The sequence below is a fragment of the Myxine glutinosa genome, chromosome 1 (genome assembly GCF_964187855.1).
Source record: "Myxine glutinosa chromosome 1, kmMyxGlut1.1, whole genome shotgun sequence".
NCBI lineage: Eukaryota > Metazoa > Chordata > Myxini > Myxiniformes > Myxinidae > Myxine > Myxine glutinosa.
The window spans coordinates 196,895,273-196,917,165 of NC_136261.1; the positions used below are offsets into that span (position 1 = coordinate 196,895,273).

Here is a 21,893-nt window from a genome sequence, read left to right on the forward strand (position 1 = left end):
GTGTCCCATCTACCTAATTTAGTTGGTGGGCGTTAAAGATTTCAGGATGCCCTTCTTGAACAGTAGGCGAGCTATCTGGCCAAGTTACGGCACACTGGCCAAGTTACAAATTCCTGCTCCAACTTATTTAGTTTATCATCAGGACTCCCACCCACAGGTGTGAACAGCTATGTTTAAGATCTGGAGGGCATAATGAGATTGAAGAGGAAGTGCAAGTTGGTTCCACAGCTCTATCCCCTTTAAATGCGGAGTGTCAAACAAGGAAGCTGAACGTACTATTTTTAAAGTCTTTGTTATGACATGGCAGTGATTGCAAACCGTTGACCACCCAGACTCCGAGCGGACACTCTATCCATTACATCACTGAGGCTAGTTTGTAAATATTCAAAAAGTACCAAATTTGGGCCGTATTGCTCAGGTAGTTGTGGAGATGTTTTAGTGAAAATAAGAGATTTAGGGAGGGGGCCCGTGGTCCCTTTTGCAGGGGAGATGCGACCATGAAGAGCACAACTTAAGGTTAGGGCATGGTCCCAATGCCTCGTGGCGAGTTTGGTCTGGATCTGTCTGGTGTTTTCTGAGAAGATTATTGAATGAAATATCAATATTTTGGGCAACCCCCCTCCCTTTACCCCCTTCATAAGGGGTGCATTCAGATGGGGAGCACAACCCCTTGCTGTCCTGTTGCATCATACCAAATTTGGTCCATATTACTCGGGTAGTTTGTGAGACGTTGTTGTGGTCAAATTTTAACAGACGTACGTGCATAATACGTACATACGGCAAGATACCGCGACCCATTCTAATGAAGTTGTTTTGGAGAAATAACCTAACCATTTGCACACCCAGGCAAAACACACTTAGGACACTTAAATGTCACCAACTTCGGACACCACAAAGAAACAACTTGACTAATGCACAAACAGTACATTAGATCAGTCATTCACGACGTCAGCTCATCCTGGGCCTCAAACCTATCAAACAGACATTTCACACCTTACAGACCATACAAAACAAAGCCCTTTGCATCATCATAGTTTTCACATTAACAACACCCATCAAACACCTTAAACCTACATGCAGAGGCAAAAATGTTAAAGATCAACGACCGCAGGAGATGATGTGCAAACCCTATTCACCCATTCCACTACATGTCCAACCAACCACAGGCCCCTGAACACATTAAGACTGCACCACAAAGACACTACAATGACATCCTTCTAAACATGCCCTCTCCCACACCCCCACTGATCAACGCCAACTACAAAAAACACAGCCATACCTACATCACCATAACCACAATCAACAACCTGGACCTAAACAGTATCTTGGGCACTAAACCCCCATCCATAGACAACACAGATAAATTACTTTCTAGGTCGGATCATGTTCACCTTTCTTGCCTCAGCACTAGACACCACCCAGGCTTTTACAATATAAATATAGACTCGACGACACCTGAAACCTCTACCAGGCCATACCACACACACAATAAATCACATTATGGAAGACAGCATGGCCCTGGCTCCAGGAAGTCAAGAACACATAATCTTAGATGTGAGGGATCTTTTAGTCGCTCCCGGGAGATTGATCGGCTATCTCCGTATTGCAGGCTTGCTCAAGCAGAACTGACAGGGTCTAATCAACAATGTCTTATAAAAGATCCTTCCTTTTTAAAGCTGGTTCACTTCATTGTGCATCGTAATTGAGACTGTCATGGCATTAATTTCTGCTGGATATCCCCCTGGCCTGGATTGCACATGACGGTACTATAAAAAGGTGTTACTAAAACACCGGCTCCTGTTGCTTTTACCAACACCTAAACCCTATCTACCAGTCTCAGTGGCATAACATTTGGAGCGTCTGCTCTGAGTCTGTGAGTGTGTGAGTGTGGTTGTTCAAACTGCAGCCGAGCCATATCAAAGACTTCAAAAATGGTACATGCTGCTTCATTGCTTGATGCTAAGCATTATAGAGGATAGAGCATGTCCAACACTGGGAAGGCAATGGCAAACCACCCAGTATAACCCTTGCTAAGAAACTGTTTCAGCAGCACCAACACTGTGTAAAGAGTAGGATACATCCAAAAAGCCCCCATCTTTTTCCCTTTTAACCTCCAACCAATTACCCCACACTATACTAAATACGTATTCCAAGTCCTAGTGCTTCCTCTTCCTCCCGTCCATAAGGGCAAGCTCTTTGCCAGTTTGTTTATAACCGTCAGAGGCATGTAAGAAAGTGAATCAATTTGAGGCAATGTCTCTACAGCATTGGCAACCAATACCCAAAATCACACATTTCCTGCTTTAATGCACATATAACCAAGATGGCAGTAGTGAGATCCTCAAGGATCTGGTGATGTCCTCTCCAGAGGAGGAATGAGATCCTCAAGGCAGCATCTCAGACCCACCGTAGTTTTGTTTCTCATTTATTAAAACGACCTCCCTGATGCCCTGGATAATTCTCATAACTCTGCAGACGATTCCACTTTATGACTTATCGTACCCCCATCCCAACGACAGAACGGCAGTAGCTGCTTCCCCCTCAGCAGACTGGGAAAGGATCAAATATTGGACTGACAAATGGAATGTGTTATTCAATCCATGCAAATCTCAAAGCCACACCATGCCTCTCCAGAATGATCATCTCATATATTTACACAATCAACCACTGGAAGAGAAGTCTCCTGAGCTCCTGGACCTCACCATCATGACCTTTCTTGGGCAGATATTGCATCAAAACTGGCCTCAAAGGCCAGCCACAGAGTGGGCATTCTCTGTTGCAACAAGTCATCCCTTGGCAAATCTGAACTTTGCACGATCAACAAAGCCTTTGTCCATAGCTTAATGGAATTCTACTCTCACCAATGTGGCCGAGTGTTCCCCCTTCCCTCCACTTTTCACCTCTCTCCCTCCTGGATGTTGTTGAATCCAAGCTGTCAACATAAAAGGTGAAGCACGAGGCCTGCTTTTCTCCCATCACAGACAGGTTATTTGCCTCTATTTTTTTTTTTGCCTCTAATCTGGTCTTACTCCATTTGTGAACCATTATTGTGAGATTCACAGCAATAAATATATGAAAAGTTTAAATTGCATTCGCCTCATTTCTTCTCTATTCAACATGGCGACTGGAAAACTCCCACCCAGACCACATGCCCCAAGTGCAGCGTTCGCATTGGCTCAATATGGCGAGTCCAAGCCAACAGAGAATATACAGCAGCAACAAAGAAGAAGCCATCGGGTGAAGCACTAGTTTAGAAAGGGGTAGATAACATTAGCCTTAAAGGAGGGGATGTGGTTAGTATTTATTTGTTTTTTATCTTTACATATCTCTCTCTCTCTCTCTCACACACACACGCACGCACGCACGCACGCACACACGCACACACACGCACACACACTTTGAGACCTGGTTGGTCTCTGCTCCATCTCTTGAAACCCACCCACATGTGAAGATAGCAGCCAACAACGACTTGACTTACACACATACATGCATATATGGTCACACACACACACATGTACACACACACACACTGAGGTGGATACTTTGAGACCTGGGAGGGCTCCGTTGCACCTTCTGAAAACGCATATATAGATAACAACCAACATAAGAAGAAGAAAGAGAAGTAGTGGTAGAGGAGGTAGAAAAAGAGGAAGATGCGACATTAAAAGAGTAGACCACAAAACGTTATTTGTTATTGGCATAGTTGTTGGACGGAATAAAAATAGGCATAATCTTAGGCCCTTTTAATGGATTGCAAATCCCAATCGATGCCTTCCAAACTTACTGATCACCAATCCTTTTTTCTCTCTTTTCTCCCATTTGCATAACCGACATTCCAGAGGTGGTGCAATCACAAGTTGGCAATGCACCACCATCTCATGTCATATTCCATCTCGACCAGTGATATTTTCTACCCCGATGAAGAATCCCCTGCCCAAGCCGTCTTACTCGCATTTAACCATCTTGTCTCGTCCTGTCTTTCATCATTCATTCCCTTGCTCATTATGTGCACCTTTTGCCCCCATGGTCTGTGCATTGTCTTTCTTCCTTCAAAAGTGACAAACAACATGAACATTCATGCTCTTTTCTCGAGCGTCCACTTTTTACACTCAAATTTAAGACTTCCAGTTGGTTCCACGTTGTCAGCTAGATTCGGTCAACAAGGTGATTGATACCTTTTGAAGTCATCTGTGACCTGTAACAAAACTTCGATACAACACCACGATATTTAACCAAATAGAACGAGCATGCAGTTTTGATGGCCAAATTCTCCACCACTGAAGAGATTTAAAACTGACATTCCGCTGTCAAGGTGGTGGTGGTTCATGAGTTGCATTGATTTCCTTGAAGAAAAGAGCACTATTTATACACAATACCAGTGTTGCCTCTTCTCTGACAAGGTTATGTTTGCATTAGAGCTGTGGCCTTGCCTCTTGTCAAATGGTGTCCAACCTCTGCAAGATGACCCTTGCCCTCACACAGCATAGCTGACAACAGCTACCTTACATAACATGGGTTGGAGGTCTTACAATATTTCCATATCCATCCACTTTGAGGCCATATTTGTCATCTTGTAACTTTCATCTGTTTTATCTGCCTTAAAGAAGTCTCTTTCTATTTTTCTTTTGATATACGTAATCAAGGCTTGTGAAATAGTTAGAACACAGAACAGATCAGGCCGCAACATAACAAAAGAAACAGCAGGAGGAGAAGGGGGAAATGCCAATAGCAGGACGGAGGGAGAAAATAGACAAAGACGAGCAGACAAGGGATGCGGGTAATGATGAAGAGTAGGGGAGAACGCAAGGGACAAGATGAATACAGAAGTAAAATTTCGGGAGTGGTGAGGGGTCGTTTAACGGCACTGCCTGCATACACCTCAGAAAGAATTAAACTTTGAAAGCATATGAAAGCTTCAACTACAATGGGATAAGTATGTTGGATGAACAGCTGGAAAATCACTTGAAAATTATGATAAGTATAGGTTTTGTAGTCTTCTTTTTTGTGTATGCAGCGCAAGGCCGAGATTCATGATTGCCTTCTAGGTTTGGACAGGTATTTTGGGATTTGGCGAGGATGCCAGGAATAGCTCACTGACTCTTCACGAAGGACACCGTGGGACCTCTAATGTCCACCAACTAATGCCAGCAGTCAGAATACACCCAGTTTAATATACGAGGGTCGGCACACACATTGATAAATCATCCTTCCTGTGAAACACCGGGATACAACAACACAACAAAAGGCATTTTAATGCCATTTTCCCTGCGAGAGCGGGGGTGAGCCTTGCGGTCCCCATGACAATAATCTTCTCCATTTTGCCCTATTTTCTGCATCTCCCCTTGTTAACCCCTTTGCCCGCATTTCTTCTTCCACCATCTTTAGCCAAGTCTTTCTCCGTCTTCCCCGTCCTCTACTTCCTTCTACGTTCATTTCCATCACTCTTCTCAACCAGTCACTTTCATCCTTCCTCAACACATGACCAAACCATCTCAACCTGTTTCTCTTCACAGCATCCATCACAGGCTCTATTCCCATCATCTTTCACAATTCATCATATGTCTTCCTCTCTCTCAACGATGCTCCGCACATCCACCGAAACATTCGCATTTCCACCCTTTCCAGCCTTCATTGCTGCTCTACGTTCATTAACCATGTCTCACTCCTATAAATCATAACACTTCTCACACACACATGCAGCATACACCTTTCCCTTCAGCTTCAACAACACTCCCCTCCTCGTCAGCACGCCACTCAGTTCCCGAAACTTCTTCCATGCACATCTCACTCCAGCAACCATTGCCGAGTCTGATCCACCTTCTCCATTGAGCATGTCTCCTAGGTAGCAAAATGTTTCCACACCTTCCAGCTTCACGCCGTCTCCAAGATCCAACTCAACATTTCCTCCATCTGCAGCTCCCTCTGTGCACACCTTACACTTGAATGTAGCTGCCACTCTGGTTAATGACCCTCTCAGACCACTACATTTTTGATCAACCCACTCAGCACACACTGTACATTGAATGGAGTTCACTCCGACACCCTTCCTGCACACAGCACATGGCCACTTCCTAGTTCTTTCCACCTCAGCACATGCTTTACCACTTGCCATCACCTTCGATTTTCCGATATTCACCTTCAGACCTTTTGTCTCCATACATTCCTTCCACTTGTTCATCTTCTCCTTCAGTCCATCTATACTTTCTGCAATCAACACCAGATCATCTGCATACAACAACTCCCACGGTAATCCCTCCTTTACGTTCTGAGCCAGCACCTCCATCACAGCTACAAATAGTAGTGGACTTAGTACCGACCCCTGATGCACTCCCACCTTCACCTCAAACTCACCACTGTTCCCGTCCTTCGTCCTTACAGCTGTGCGTGCTCTCTCATACATTGCCATCACTACTCTGATCAACCATTCCTCCACTCCTAACTTCCTCAATGCCCATGTCACTACTTCACGTGGAACCCTATCGAATGCTTTCTCCAAATCAACAAACCCAAGAAACAACTTCTTCCTCTTCTCCATGTTCTTCTCCTGCAACTGCCTTTCAATAAAAAGCACATCTGTCGTTCCTCTTCCTGGTATAAATCCAAACTGCATTTCGTCAAACTTCACTTTCTTCCTTATCCTCCTCTCCAACACCCTTTCCAATACCTTCATTCAATGCTCCAATAACTTTATCGCTCGATACGAGCCACAGTCCAGAGGGTCACCATTCCCCTTGTATAGAGGGGCGAGGGTAGTCAGTTCCCAATCCACTGGAATGCGGCTTTCTTTCACCACCAGATTACAGATCTCTGTCATTCTCTTCACACCCCAACTTCCCGCTGCCTTCAACATATCTCCCACAACTCCCGTCAGCCCTCCCGCTTTTCTACTCTTCATTGCTTTTATCGCTTCCTCAACTTCCTTCTCAGTTATCTTCTCTGCCGGTCCTAAAACAAACTGGGTTACTCTCTATGTTACCATCCCATTCATTCTCTGCATTCAACAGCATTTCCATATATCTCTTCCATCTTCCTTTCATTCCATCTGGATCCACAACGATTTGTCCCACTTCATCCTTCAAGCACCTCACCCCAATCAAATCGCACCTCTCTTTCGCTATCTGCTTTGCAATCCTGAATACCGCTCTGACCCTCTTCCGAATCCAAGCGTTCTCCGAACATTTTCCTACATGCCTCCTGTGCCTTTGTTACCTCTTTCTTTGCAGCCTTCTTGGTTTGCCTTATAACTTTCATGCTCTGCCTCTTCTGCCCCCATACCCTTCGCCTTCTGCCACTCCTTGAACTTCTTCCTCTTCTCATCATTCCTCTTTCCAACTTCATCATCCCACCACCATGTTTCCGAGTGCCTCGGTTGTCCTTTTGTCCATCCACATACCTCACCAACGGCTCCCAAAGGACAATCTTTCATTGACATCCAACCACTTTCAAGCTCAACCACATCATCCTCTACCATACTCAGCCTCTCTTTTTGTGCCTCCCTCACCGTCACCTCTTTCAACCCCCACACCTTCATTCTCGGTTGGTACTTCACCCGCCAAGCTCTCCTCGCACATTTCACCCTTATGTCGCAGGCAACCAAGTGGTGCTGTGAAACAGCCTCCTCCCCCGGGATCACCTTTGTGTCCCGGAGGTGCCTCCCACCTCGCCTACGCACCATCAGGTATTCAAAGGTTGTCGTCGACCCACCTGACGTGTATGTAACAAGCTTATTATCCTCTTTCTGGAACTGAGTATTACAAATCAACAAATCAGCTCCATCAGCAAACTCCAAAATCCTTTCACCTTCTCCATTTCTCACACCATATCCGTAACCCCCATGAACTCCCTCAAAACCGTCCATACTCCTTCCCACATGTCCATTTAGGTCTCCTCCTACCACAACAACTTCCTCATCTTTCACGTTTTCAATCAGCTTCTCTATTGCACACCAGAACTTGTCCTTCTCTTCATCGCTCCGACCGACCTGTGGAGCATATCCCAAGATGACGTTCACCAAGAGCTTTCCAATCATCATTTTCACCATCATCAACCTTTCACTCACTCGAGTCACACTCACCACACTGTCTACAAACTCCTCAGAAAACAGGACACCAACACCATGCACGCCTTCTGGGCACCCTTGCCACACAAACTTGTATTTCTGTCCCTGCCTACCCTTCACCATTCTCACACCACTTCCCTTCCATCTCGTCTCCTGCACACAACATATGTCCACTCTTTTTCTGACCAATACTTCCACCACTTCTCCTGATCTCCCTGTCATTGTCCCTACATTCCATGTCCCAAACGTCAGAAACTAATCTCCACGTCGGGCATCAGACGTTTCATCGTCATAAATGGAGTGATTTCCACCCTTGCTTCGATCGGGTTCCCCACCTCGAGTTTTGACGAGAGGGAGTGGGGTCACCCACGGGGTACTTCGGGCTGTACCCTGCCCATATGTAGTTGTAATTGTCATGGTTCTCTTTTTGAGGCAATGTTTTTATGGCCGGATGCCCTTCCTGACGCCAACCCTCTTAGTCGCCTCTTACGACACGCAGGGATACGGTGTACCTATTCTAAACCGGGGTACACACCGGGATGACAGTTTTTATCGCTGGGCGGAGATTCCAACCCAGGCTAGACAGCTTAGAGGTGAGTGTGCATACCTCCAAGCTGTCCTGCCAGCCCAGGGTTAGTAATTAAAATGCAGGCCTCAATACAAACAAAAGTCTAAGCCTAATTTGAACCAATCTTCTAATTAAAAGAACATTTAATTGCAAACCTTTATTTTCCAAATGCAGTGGGTCTTTGGTGGGTAGTGGGATGGAAAAAAGGGTGTTGTAAAGTTTTTTTCCTCTTCCACAGCTTCCAAGGTCAAATTACATTCTGTTCATGAAGATGAGGAAAGAAAATGAATGGAGTCAGTCGAAAGAAAAATGAAAACACTGAGGGGGGTTAAGAATGGGGGAAAGGGGCAGGGGATTGGATTTGGGGTAGAACTCACTTGATGGCGGAAGCTCGGTCATTTTGGCCTTAAAACCACGGAAGTTATGTTGGTCACCCGTGAAGAAAGTCAACAGAAGGATATTGCTGGAGGAAGTCAGCGTGATAGAACCTGGCTGTTGTTTTCCACATTTTCTGCATCCACAACATGAATCGATGGAGTGTTAGGACACAAACATGAGCAACAGTTTTCATTGGACTTGATAAAGTAAAACGTTCCAAAAAACATGCAGAAACAAAGGAATCTTGGCACAAGGTTGTGACGACAACCAAACAACAACAAAAAAACTAGACCTCTGCTAGGAAATGGCTTGTTTCTTACGAACAACTGACATTTATCTATAGGCCATAAACAATTTAAAACGAGTGTAAATTATTGCAGTCGAAGACACACACACACACACACACACACACACACACACACACACACACACACACACACACACACACACACACACACACACACACACACACACACACACACACACACACACCTCATCCATTTATAGCTGATAGTGGAGTGGGTAGGTTTAGAACACCAAGCACTTTCTTGCACTGGAAGTTTGTTCCAGCCTCAATATGGCATGGCTTAGGCAGCTCAAAAATCTAAGCACGCCAATACTGTGCAAAAGTAGGAAATAAGATAGCCAACTTAATGTGTCGGCATGTTCAGCAACAATAATAAGTTGCTTTGAATTCTTTAATGGATAATGGCTTCAAATGACCAACACAATCCTCATATTTGATGCCAGGAGATCTGTATGATATAAATAGCAAGGATGCAGCCTACTCCTAAAAATATTGGACAGTAACAATTGCCATTAGCACGAGTTACAATAACTCTAGCTAAACAATTCCTTAGTCATAATTTTACCATGGATATCTTGTCATTTTGTTTTCATTAAAACATATAATTTGATTGCTTTTGTAACCTACCAATCTGCTTTGTTTTGTACCTTTTGGCCAATGGCACTACATGTGAAGAGGAGGCAGGAAACACTCGCACAAAATCCCACCAGCTTGTATTGGCCTTACTAAATCCACAAAATGCCTATGCCAGTCAGCACTGTCTAACAAGATCCACGATCTATGGCTGATTAAATACAAGCTTTTTTGCCTGAAAAACTCCAAAGTTCTGCACATATATCCACAATCATAGTACAGATATGCACCATCATCAAGCTGCCATTATCATGCTAGTAGACTTGTAGACGTGCTTCACAATCACTGAACTAGATGGTATTCATAGAATACTTACCCTGCGCAGTCAACTTGGTGCAAGCCAACTCTTCTATTTTTGAATAGAAGTGACCCTCCAGTGACCCTTCTTTGATCCACTATGGCGGCCATCGTTGACATAAAGTTATATTCTCTAATATAATTGTTGCGTAGATCACGCTCAATAATTTTAAAACTGATCAGACAAAGCGTTGTCCCTGTCGAATTATGACGTCATAACTAAGACACCAATGACGTCATCGTTAACAACACTTATTCCCCATGAGGAGTTCTTTACAATGAGCCATGTTTCATATTTTTTTCCATGGAGTGGTTTTGGAGATATAGAGGTGCAACGTTTTACATTTTCCCCAAGATGGCACCTGCACCACGTGACCTATGATGTCATAATTATCATTAAAATATTCTACAGGAGGAGGCGCTCATATGGTGAAAAATTTGTGTCAATTGGACCAATAATTGCAGAGAAAGAAAAATTCATAGATCGAATGAAACGTTGTAATTGTCGAATTATGACATCATAGTTAAGGTACCGATGATATCATCATTAACACATCTTATTCCCGATAGGGAGTACTTTACAATGAGCAATGTTTCAATTTTTTCCATGAAGTGGTTTGGGAGATATGGAGGTGTAACCTTTTCCGATTTTTCCAAGATGGCGCCTGTACCACGTGACCTAAAATCATAATTATCATTACATCTATATATATAAAACACTGTGTGTGTGTGTGTGTGTGTGTGTGTGTGTGTGTGTGTGTGTGTGTGTGTGTGTGTGTGTGTGTGTGTGTGTGTGTGTGTGTGTGTGTGTGTGTGTGTGTAATGTTACCGATAGACTCCTAAACGGAGAGGCTTACGTGCTTGATATTTGACATAGACATGGCCATTGAGCCTGGGACAAACATGGCCGAACTCAAAATATTTGACGATCCATATTTTTTATTCATATTTACCTCAGCACATTTCAGCGAAGTACCCGCTAATCTCAGCCGGTTCCAGAGCAGCTCGCTGATTCGCTCAGAGCGATCACGTGATGTTCCATTCCGTCACACGTCACACGTTTTTTCACCTTTTATGCGATCGTGTTTTGTATCGATTTTGTGCGATATGAAATAAATGTCTTTGAAACAGCTGTGAAACGTCTTTCCACAACCCTTCCGTAACCGATTGGAGCAGTTTATTGCCGCACAAAACGAGATCCGTGAAGCGAGTTGGTCGAGTCGTGCTGACCAAGATGGCGACACGGCGGCTTCACTTTTCACGGAGTATGAGCGTTCTATATATTTTCAATTCAGTGCGCCCGTGATTTGTGGCATAGACATGACCATTGGACCTTCACGGTGTAATTTGTGCGAGGCTTTTGTCCGAGTGAGCTCGAGTCGAGATGGCGAATGTACGGGTTGGGAATGTACGGGTCTCCCTTCCCCCGCCCGGCAACGCCGGTACTGGAGGACGTCACAGGATCGGTGAGTCTCCAAAAGCCGCTTCGTGCTGTTGCGAATATGCAGGACTATGTCCGATTGTTGTGCTGCTCTCTGACCATGAGAACTGCAACGTCATTGTTGACTGGCCATCCCCTTCCCTCTCCCTCCCCCCTTCCCTTCCCCCTCCACCCTGCCCCCTCCACCCTACCCCTCCCCTTCTCCCCTCCCCCTCCCCCTCCTTTTCCCCCTCCCCCTCCCTTTTCCCCCTCCGCCCTCCCCCTCCCTTTTCCCCCTACCCCCTCCACCCTACCCCCTCCCCTTCTCCCCTCCCCCTCCCTTTTCCCCCTCCCCTCCCCCACCCTTCTCCCCTCTTCTCCCCTCCCCCCCCGTTCCCCTCCCCTCCCCTCTCCCCTCCCTCCCCCGCCCAGCAATGCCGGGTACTTCTGCCGGGTCCCCCCCTCCCCCTCCCCCCTCTCCTTCCTTCCCCGCCCCCCTTCCCCTCCCCCCTTCCCCCTCCCACCCCCTCCACCCTCCCATCCCATCTCTCACCCGCCCCATCCCCCCCTCTTCCCTCTCCCCTCCCCCCTTCCCCCTCCCGCCCCTCCCCCCTCCCCTCCTCACCTCCCCCCTCTCCCCCCTCCCACCCCCTCCCATCCCTCACCCTCCCTACCCCCCCCCCCCTTCTCCCCTCTCCCCTCCCCCTCCCACTCTTCTCCCCTCCCCCCCCGTTCCCCTCCCCTCCCCTCCCCTCCCCTCCCCCGCCCGGCAATGCCGGGTACTTCTGCTAGTATTACATATTATTATTACATATTATATTATTCATAATTAATTATATGTCATAATGATCATTACAAATTTTTTTACAGGAGGAGGCGTGTCAATGGTACAAATTTCGTGTCACTCGGACCAATGGTTGCCAAGAAAATGAATTTTGAAAATGCAGACACGCTACACGTACAGATGCAACCAAATGCCTAACACTGCTTTTCGCTTCGCGGGCACAGGGTAATAATGGTATCAGGTTGGCCATCCTGCTCTCGGCATATAATCCAACATTAGAGATACAAAGCCTAAATTTTGAAATGTCAAGGTTTATACAGAAACCAGTGCCCAAAGTAGAACGAGCTCAAAATTTACCAATCCAAGTAAAATACGACATCATCCTATTGTCAATGTGAAGTGCATGTGTATACACACAAACATGTATGCCTCCAACGAAGCAAAAGTAATTCTTACACACTGATGCTCTTGTTCTTCGCAGGGATGAGTGAATCAAAAACTTCCACAAAGTCCTGTGAGCAATCATCCTCTAATTCAAAGACTTGGAAGTTCAGACGCAGCTGCTTGCCTGGGCTTCCACGGAGAAACCATTGGCACTGGGAATTCGCAGGATACTCATCGTTTTGAAACCCAGGACTTGTGAACTGAACTGGGCTCGAAGTCGCCCGTATAGTTTTAGAACACGCTGAGGCAAGGAGGAAAGCAATCAATCAGAAATGCGTCGTTCATGTACCATTCACAAGCTCGCAATGTCAAACCCAAAGATAACAATAACAACCTCATCATGGCTGAAATATGGACCAGAATTTGGTATCAAGTAAAATCCATGTGACTAATGCCAAGTACAGAAAGATTGACCTGCAACACAAATTACAAGCTCCTGGCTCCTCCTGTCACACAATTCATGCTACGTCATAGATTTGCAGGAAACTGCCAATTCACTGACCGTAGCATTTTATATTTTTAAACATTTAGCAGTACATTTTTAGAAAATATAATATGCAATTTTGATACATTTTTTTCATATTCTTCAATCTACAACAGACACTGAGGAGTGCCTATCTGTGTGTGTCGCCATTTTTCTCAGATGGTGTGTGCGCGTCCGTCCATATACTGTATTTTCACGTAGTTTTTTTTCTCTGCAACTGTTTTTTGTCAGATTTTTGTTTTTGTCAAACAGATTTTTGTCAAACTTTCATCAATGAGAGGAAAGTCTGTGAAACGTTCATCAGTAAGAGACAGGAAGTCAGGGAGCCAGAGAGCCAGGGAGTGGTTTAGCAGAAAACATATATATTGAAAAATTCTTTTTTTGAAAATTCCCCAAAAAAAGTTGGATTTTTGTGGATTTTTTTTCTTTTAATCATCACCGTGGGTGTGAAGGGGCCCCATTCCTTAGTAGGTGAAGGGAAGTATTTTAGGCCCCCACAAAAAAATACACCGGGCAACGGCCGGGTACTCCTGCTGGTATTCCATATATCCCAGGTCACAGCACCTTTATGATCTCTTCAGATACTGTACTTATAGTGCTTTTGAGATACTGTACTTGCAAAAAAAAAAAAAGTATTTTGTAGAGTAGCCCATAGTAACAGATGCTCTCAGAAAATCATTAGGCAATTAACGTACTTGTAATTGATTTATTTGAAGACCATTGTGTTTAATCTATCATGATATCACTGTAGACACTGGACAATTGATGCTACCTTATTTAAATAGGCAGATCACTGTCAGAGATGTAAGAGATCACTGTCATTAGCTGGTCACACGTGAAAATATTAAAATTGGCGATTTTTTTTTTGTCAAACCTACACTTCTGGGAACATCGTCTGCTTAGCTTTATACTTGTGCTTACGTATACGATCGTTGCCGAGTGTCTACTTACACTAGGTTTAAGTCGTTTCCCTTCATAGGATTTTCTGGGAAATTCGCAAAATGGTGTTTTCACGTGCATCTGCTTTATGCAATTCACATGCTGCAAAGAAAGTGGAAAACTATCCTTGCATGGCGAACATGAAATGGGTGAGCTATCCGTTCATGGTGAACATTTCCACAAGATCAGACTTCACTGCATCGCTGGAAGAGACTGTTAAGATGTGCGGGGGAAAAGCAGAGATGTAATGGCAGGGAAACTGATCATTAGCAAATGGTCATGATTGTGTTAACGATGTTTCAACCACGATCAGATCATTCCTGATGGACACACCATCAGCGATCTAGAGAATTTTGCTTGGAACAACCCGGGGCAACTGTGATTCAATGCGGCAAAGGAGCTTTCATCAAACGGTCCATGGCCACCACAGCTCAAATCCGAAACTACTACTCTCAGCCGCTCTGCCTTCAGTAACTCACACCCTCCCTTGTGGCTCTGAACTGGCACTCAGCGGGCGGAATTGACAACTGGGACGTCCGAACCGAGGTGTTCGGGCCTTGCGACATTGAGCAGCGAGTCCCCGATGTCGGCAGTGAGATCACAATATGTTCAACACAACTGTCTTCAAAAAAATCAATTGGAAGTATGTTGATTGCCCAATTATTGAAAAGGACTGAATTAAGATGAAGAGTGAATTTACTTAAATGTTTTTAAAAAGCAAAAATATTAAACTCTCACAATAGGCAGAGTATAAATATGGAAGCTTAAAAAATTTTTCACAATTAAAACATAGAATAATAATAATAATAATAATAATAATAATAATAATAAAATAGATCCATACCCGTTTAGCCTGGGTATGGTATGTAAAACAAAAATATAATCATTCAAATACGCATTTACTTGTTTTGTACGCAAACCCAATCAGAAGTATCATGACGACCAGACCTCGTTAAAAAACTGTATCAGCACCTGAGGCGGTGATCTCGCTATTTAAGTTAGCTTCAATTGTTTTTACTTGACGAGGCAATTTCATTTTGTGCCCATTTTCTCTCGTCTCCCTCTCAACGTCACAAGAAATAAACAGGCAAACTTTAACTTGGTCAGTTCATGGAGAATATCACATGATACAAATTCAACTAGAACGGCACAGGGGTAGAGCGCATATAGTCTCACCTTGCACGCTCATTCTGAACAATAATGCCATCGTTTAGTGAACACCTATGTACCCTATTATTGCCTATATACCCATATCATCCATGCACCCTATTATGTCACATACATTGCCATTATCTATGGCTTTATTGATTATTGATTGATTATTAGGATACTTAGCGACCACTTTTGTGCACAATAAGGTAATTTGCATTAATGAAGGTGAATATGAAACCTGGAACCTGGTGTTGGTTTAGCGGTTAGGGTGCAGGCTTGGGATCCTAGGATCCTGGGTTCGAATCCCGGTCGATCGCTAAATTAACGCCAGGGGGGTTGACTCAGCCTGTCATCCTTCTGAGGTCGGAAAATTGAGTACCAGCTTGCTGGGATGAATGATCCCGGTGTGTACCCCGGCTTAGAATAGGTACACGGTATCCCTGCACATCGTAAGAGGCGACTAAGGGTTGGCGTCAGGAAGGGAATCTGGCCATAAAAACATTGCCTCAAACAGGGAACCATGATTGTCATGGGGCCCGCAAGGCTAACCCCTGCTCTAGCGGGGAAAATGGCCTTAAAACGATCATTCATTCATTTTCATAATATGAAGAAAATTCAAACTATATTCCCCAGGGCTAATCAAGATCATATGTATGAAGTTTTGCATCAATCTGTCAGGCGGTTTTGAAGAAGATTTAAGTTTTTATTTCCAATCCATTATGACCAGCTGACCACGTGACTGATGACATCATAAATTAAATTTTTCATTCACATTGGGTCGTAGACCCTGGTGTTGGGCTAGCGGCTAGGGTGCCGGCTTAGGATCCTAGGATCCTGGGTTCGAATCCCGGTCAATCGCTGAATTAACGCCAGGGGGGTTGACTCAGCCTGTCATCCTTCCGAGGTCGGCAAATTGAGTACCAGTTCACTGGTAATTCCCTGTTTGTCGTTAAAGGCGGCAAAAAGGGTTGGCGTCAGGAAGGGCATCCGGCCGTAAAACATTGCTTCAAAAAGGGGACCGAAAAACAACAACAACCACAGTTCCCGAAAAAGGCCAACCCCCGCTTGCGGGGAAAAATGGCCTCTAAAGGTGTTTTTTTAATTTTTTTATTGGGTTGTAGATCAGATATATGAAGTTTCAGATTTTTTTCGGACAAGGATTCGATTCAACCAATTATGGCTGGAATACTACTTCACCAATGATGTCATCATTGATGACATCTGCCAAGTTTACTTTTTTGTTGAGTTGTTTCAGAGAAGATTATGTGCAATTTTTTTTCTTTAATCCATATATGGCTGCCATACCATGTGACCTCTGACCCCACAGCTTCAATAAAATATTCTGCATGGGGAGTCCCTCCTATGTTTAAAGTTTTGCATCGATCAGAAAAGCAGTTGCAGAGAAAAAAAAATTGCGGGAAAATACAGTATATAGACGCGCGCGCACACACACACACACACACACACACACACACACACACACACACACACACACACACACACACACACACACACACACACACACAACCTCAACTTTATTGAGACAGACGAATAATATTTGAAAGAAGACAATTAACATATTTGAAAGAAACAAGAGGAGTAATGGAGCAAACAAAGTCACAGCCCATTTCCCATTTCCCAAACAAGTCCCATTTCACCTCACAGTCAGTTCTTGATGATGCTCTTATGTACACAAACTGATGCTCATATGTACAGAGATACTATCATTAACTGAACATGCTACTATGTGGCAGAAATAATAAAACATCATTTTGCAATCGTTTTGCAATTCCGACTTTCTATCCCAACACAGAGCCCAGTGGACAGAATAAATCATGAAAAAGAGAGATAAATAAACAGAGATAAAAAAGAGAGGAAGTTCAAGAGAACAAGAAAAGTGCAATAAAGAGTATATCACACTTACAAGATCGTGCAAGCAGGATCGTCTTTTCATCTGAGGCTGGAACAGAGAAAAATGGGGAAAAAAATAAACGGCTGAGAATGCTCAAATTAATCAAACACTTTCATTGCAACTCACAGTCACCCTATTGGCCATGGTAGTTCTACTCCCCGATGTTGCAGTGTCGGTAAAAGCCACGAGGTCAGCTGTCTTGATATTACGACTTCACATGAAGGGTAAACTATAAACACTTTTCTTAATTATTTATGAAGTCAGTGAGTGATTTAATGGATCGCTTTTGCACACAACACCTGGGATACAAAATAAGCATTTTACAATACAGCACTAGCAAGTTGCCCGTACTCGCACAGGATTCCACACAGGGTAGGGATGGAGCGGGCAAAAATGCAAATGGCGTCTTCGGTCATCGAGCCGGCAAGCTGGGAGCAACAATTCACATTTATTGCCACATCCGATATAATTTAAATACTCTAATGGAGGTGAGGTGCTCCATTTTAAACTGATTGTTTAAGATACTGAATGTAGCTTTTTGATGCCTTGGGTCCATAATAAATATTTGTATTGGTGGCAAATCCAGTGACCAATTGCAAATTTACAGTAGGATTAGATACTTAAAGCTCTATTGCAACAATGCTTAAATATACTTGAAACATTTTACAACATTAGCATTCAACTCTGTTTGGGACACAGACCATGGTGATGAACTCGTGCAACAAACACTTTCATTTCACCTTGCAGTCCGTTCTTACAAACAGAATGCTCATATGTAGAGAACTACTATCATTAACTAAGCATGCTACCATTATGGCAGAAATAATACAATATTGTTTTGCACCCAATTGGCTGGGATTTCCATCTGCCTGACATGGAAGATGAATCAAAAGTTCAGATCATTCCACCTATCAAATGTGTCATGGTCATTGTGATGAACACTGTTCACATAACTCAAACTGACCTCTGTCATAGAGCTTCTAATTCAGGCCTTAAAGTATAATTAAATAGCAGCTATAACAACTATAATGGATGAGGTTTTGGATTTGTCGAAAAAAATCATCACAACAACAATTTTCTTTTTGAAATCCTTTGTCTAGTATATGATCTGTTAAGGTGTTATTTTTATGAATGAATACAGGAGAGGTACTTTTGGAAAATAAAGGAAATGTTTACAGAGATTTTTTTCATTCTTTGATGGAGGTAATATAGTCCAACAAATCCATACATGACCGATTTGGCTTAAAAGCTTAAAATGGCTTAAAAGCACCTCCTGAACTGGACGCTATCAGCTGCTTCTCTAGTTTAAAAATAAAATGTCATAGATGAAAAAAAGACAAATTGTAACATTTTATAATCTGAAAAATGTGGTTAATAAACTGTTAGCGAGGTCCATCAAACCACCAAGTTGTTTGTTTTTCCTCTATCAAACATCTCTCATATGAGTGGTCTGCTGGATCACTAGCCAAATAGACTAAACAGCAGAACTCAGACCTGGATGCACTTTGCAAAGCCACCTATTTTTCATTCAACAGACACCCACATTCAAGTTTGGACTCCAAAAATTATGTAAACAAGGTAGGGATGATCACAATAAATGATCATGTGAAACCATCCCGACATCATTCTTTGAATAATGTTTGTCCCCAGAGAAAAAAAGTTACATCGAACAATCGAACACTCGAACACACAGACACACACAAAGACAGTCTTTGCTAGGCAGCAAAGTTATAAAATGGTAGTTCTTGTTACTATTGTTGTTATTATTATTATGAATGAGAAGAAGAATTGCCAGTTTTAAACAATCAGGGCTGTTATTTTGGCTTTTGCCATGGTCTGGAGTACTGAAAAGTGACCCTTGCCTCAGCAATCAGCTGAACATACCAGGTCGGTTCTTATATGTAGCCAAATTGACTTTTTGGAGAAGATACTCCAACTTTAGTTACCTCCGCCACCAAAGGTGGATGAAGGTTATGTTTTCACCACTGTCAGTCTGTCAGTCTGTCAGTTTGTTTGTCCGCTTGTTTGTGAACAAGATACTGTATCTCCATGGGAGATCTCACGAGATCTTGTCGACGAGGGCATGGTGTTTCAAAACTGTACAAGCTCTCCACGCTTTCGAAGTTAAGTAATTGTTCACAATTGTATTTTGGTCGAAACTGTATTTATCTTTCGGTGTGTGTACCTGTAGTGTGTCCCGAGGAAAATTCTCGGTGTTAATCTTTCATACCCGTTTAAAAAATCGTCGGATATTTCGTGCCGCGTTTTTTGCGGTCTAGTACCTTGTTTCCTACCTTGAGGCTTTTTTCTCTCAGCGGTCGATTGTGGTCTATTTACTTTCATTCTCAGCATTTCCCAGGCTTTTCACCCCATACTTCCTTGTTTAAAATATCAACTACAAAAAAAAACAAAAAAAAACATTTCCTTCTTTGTTCTTATTCGTTGTTCTTATTTGTTTATTCGTTGTTCTTATTCGTTTATTCGTTGTTATTATTCGTCCGTTCGTGATTCGACTACGTGTTTCACCCCCATTTCCCAAGATAGTTTTCACTGTTCAATATAAAAATGTTTAAACTTTCCCCTGAAGTGCTGTATTCTGTTGTATATTATAACACCTTTTTCTTCTTCTTCTTTAAGAGGCTGCTTTCGACTTGCTCGCCAAATCTATTCATTCCAAAAAAAAATTCCATCCCTTACAGTTCCTCCTTCCTACATTCCCTAAAATCACCTGCACTCCACCCCCCTCCCTCCCCCCTCCAGCGTCCTTAAATGTATCTCTGACTCGAAGGTCACAAGAAACACATTTTGCAATAAATGTTCGTTTCCCATTAATCGTACAACACTTTCTAAAATCCAAACTCACCCTCCCCTCCAAATCTTCCCCATCACCCATCCCTTTCAAATCTCCCCCCTTGCCCCTCCCCTCCTAAACTCCCCCTGCACCCCTCCCCTCCTAAACTCCCCCTGCACCCCTCCCCTCCTAAACTCCCCCTGCACCCCTCCCCTCCTAGACTCCCCCTCACCCCTCCCCTCCTAAACTCGCCCCTCACCCCTCCCTTCCAAATCTCCCCCATCCCTTTCAAATCCCCCCCTTTCCCCTCCCCTCATAAATTCCCACCTCGCCCCTCCCCTTCAAATCTCCCCACCCTCATTTTTTCTCCATTTCCCCCCTCTCACTCCTCCTCAAAGCGTGCTCCCCGCTTCTTCCACCCTCCAACCCTCACCTCTATCTCCCCGAACCTTCTACCTCGCTCTGCCCCCCCCTCCCACCCCCACTCAAATAACACCTCACCGTGCCTCACCCAATCACCATCAATCCTTTTGTCTGCTCCCTCCTTCCCTTTCTCCTAGCTAGTCTGAAATCTCTGACACACTTTCAACAGCTCTCTCAACTTCTTCCTCCTCTTCCACATCTTACCCTACACTGCCCCCCCCCCCCCCCCGTTCTGTATCCGGTGCTCCCCCTTCCTTCCTCTTCATTAATGGTATGGACCTCAAACATCCGGGGCCTTCGCTCAAACTTGACTGATCTCTCAATACAGGTTGCTTCTGACAAACCAGACTTGTTCTGCTCAACAGAAACTTTCCTCCTTCATGATGTCTCCGATTCCTTAATATCTCTCCCGGGTTACTCCCTCCTCCGGTATGATAGACCCGAGCATCGTCCTGGAGGTGGGGTTGCCATCTTTATCAAAAACTCTCTTCCTCACTCGCCCTGCACTGCCCTCTCTCCACCTCACTGCCCTCTCTCCACCTCACCCCCAGGAGTACCTCTGGCTACGGCTTCTCCTTCACTCCCACCTTTTGTTCATATGTGTGTTGTACCATCCACCAAACAGTGATGACTCCATCTACATCTCGCTGTCTGATAATATGGACCAACCTCTATCTACTCATCCCAACTCTCTCTCTCTTCCTCATTTGTGGTGATTTCAATTGTCACCATGCCAGTTGGCTGGGTGTGGGTACCTCTCTCACCAGCCATGGCTCCTCAGCAAAGGACTTCTGTGACTCACTGGGACTGACACAATCTGTCAATTTCCCGACCCGGATCTCAGTCAACGGAGCATCTTCTCTTCTCGACTTAGTTATGACTAACTTCCCTGCAAGTGCCTGCTGCACTTCTTCTGCTCCAATCGGCTCAACTGATCATGTGCTTGTTAAAGTGGACATCTCTCTGACCATTCTCAGAGAGCCACCTCAGCGTCGACGAGTCTGGCGTTTCACTCAGGCCAACTGGCACGCTCTTCAAGCAGCCATCAATCATCTGGACTGGTCTCCCATCTCTACCGCCTCTGACATCAACTCATCCTGGGAATTCTTCCAAAGTAAATTGCTCTCTCTCTCATGCACAGATTTATCCCATCTCGTCTTCAGTTGTCATACCCTTCCTCCCGTCCATGGTACACGGAATCTTGTGGTGAGTCAGTTGCCCAGCAACAACTTGCCTTCGCCTCGTGGAAAGCAAATCCAACAGAAGGAAATCTCATTTCCTTTCACAAGCCCAAAAGGAGCG

The 21,893-nt window shown here is 44.2% G+C and overlaps 1 protein-coding gene across 1 annotated transcript in view; it reads right to left on the minus strand.

Annotated features, from left to right (window-relative positions):
• Positions 1–21,893, minus strand: part of ST14 (ST14 transmembrane serine protease matriptase) — a 194,634-nt gene that overhangs the window by 77,846 nt on the left and 94,895 nt on the right. The window contains exons 7-10 of the mRNA XM_068124816.2: positions 17,390–17,425; positions 12,903–13,131; positions 9,005–9,138; positions 8,783–8,886 (exon numbers count right to left, since the gene is read on the minus strand). Of these exons, the coding sequence (XP_067980917.2) occupies positions 8,783–8,886; positions 9,005–9,138; positions 12,903–13,131; positions 17,390–17,425 (503 nt within the window). The remainder of the gene's footprint in view (positions 1–8,782; positions 8,887–9,004; positions 9,139–12,902; positions 13,132–17,389; positions 17,426–21,893) is intronic.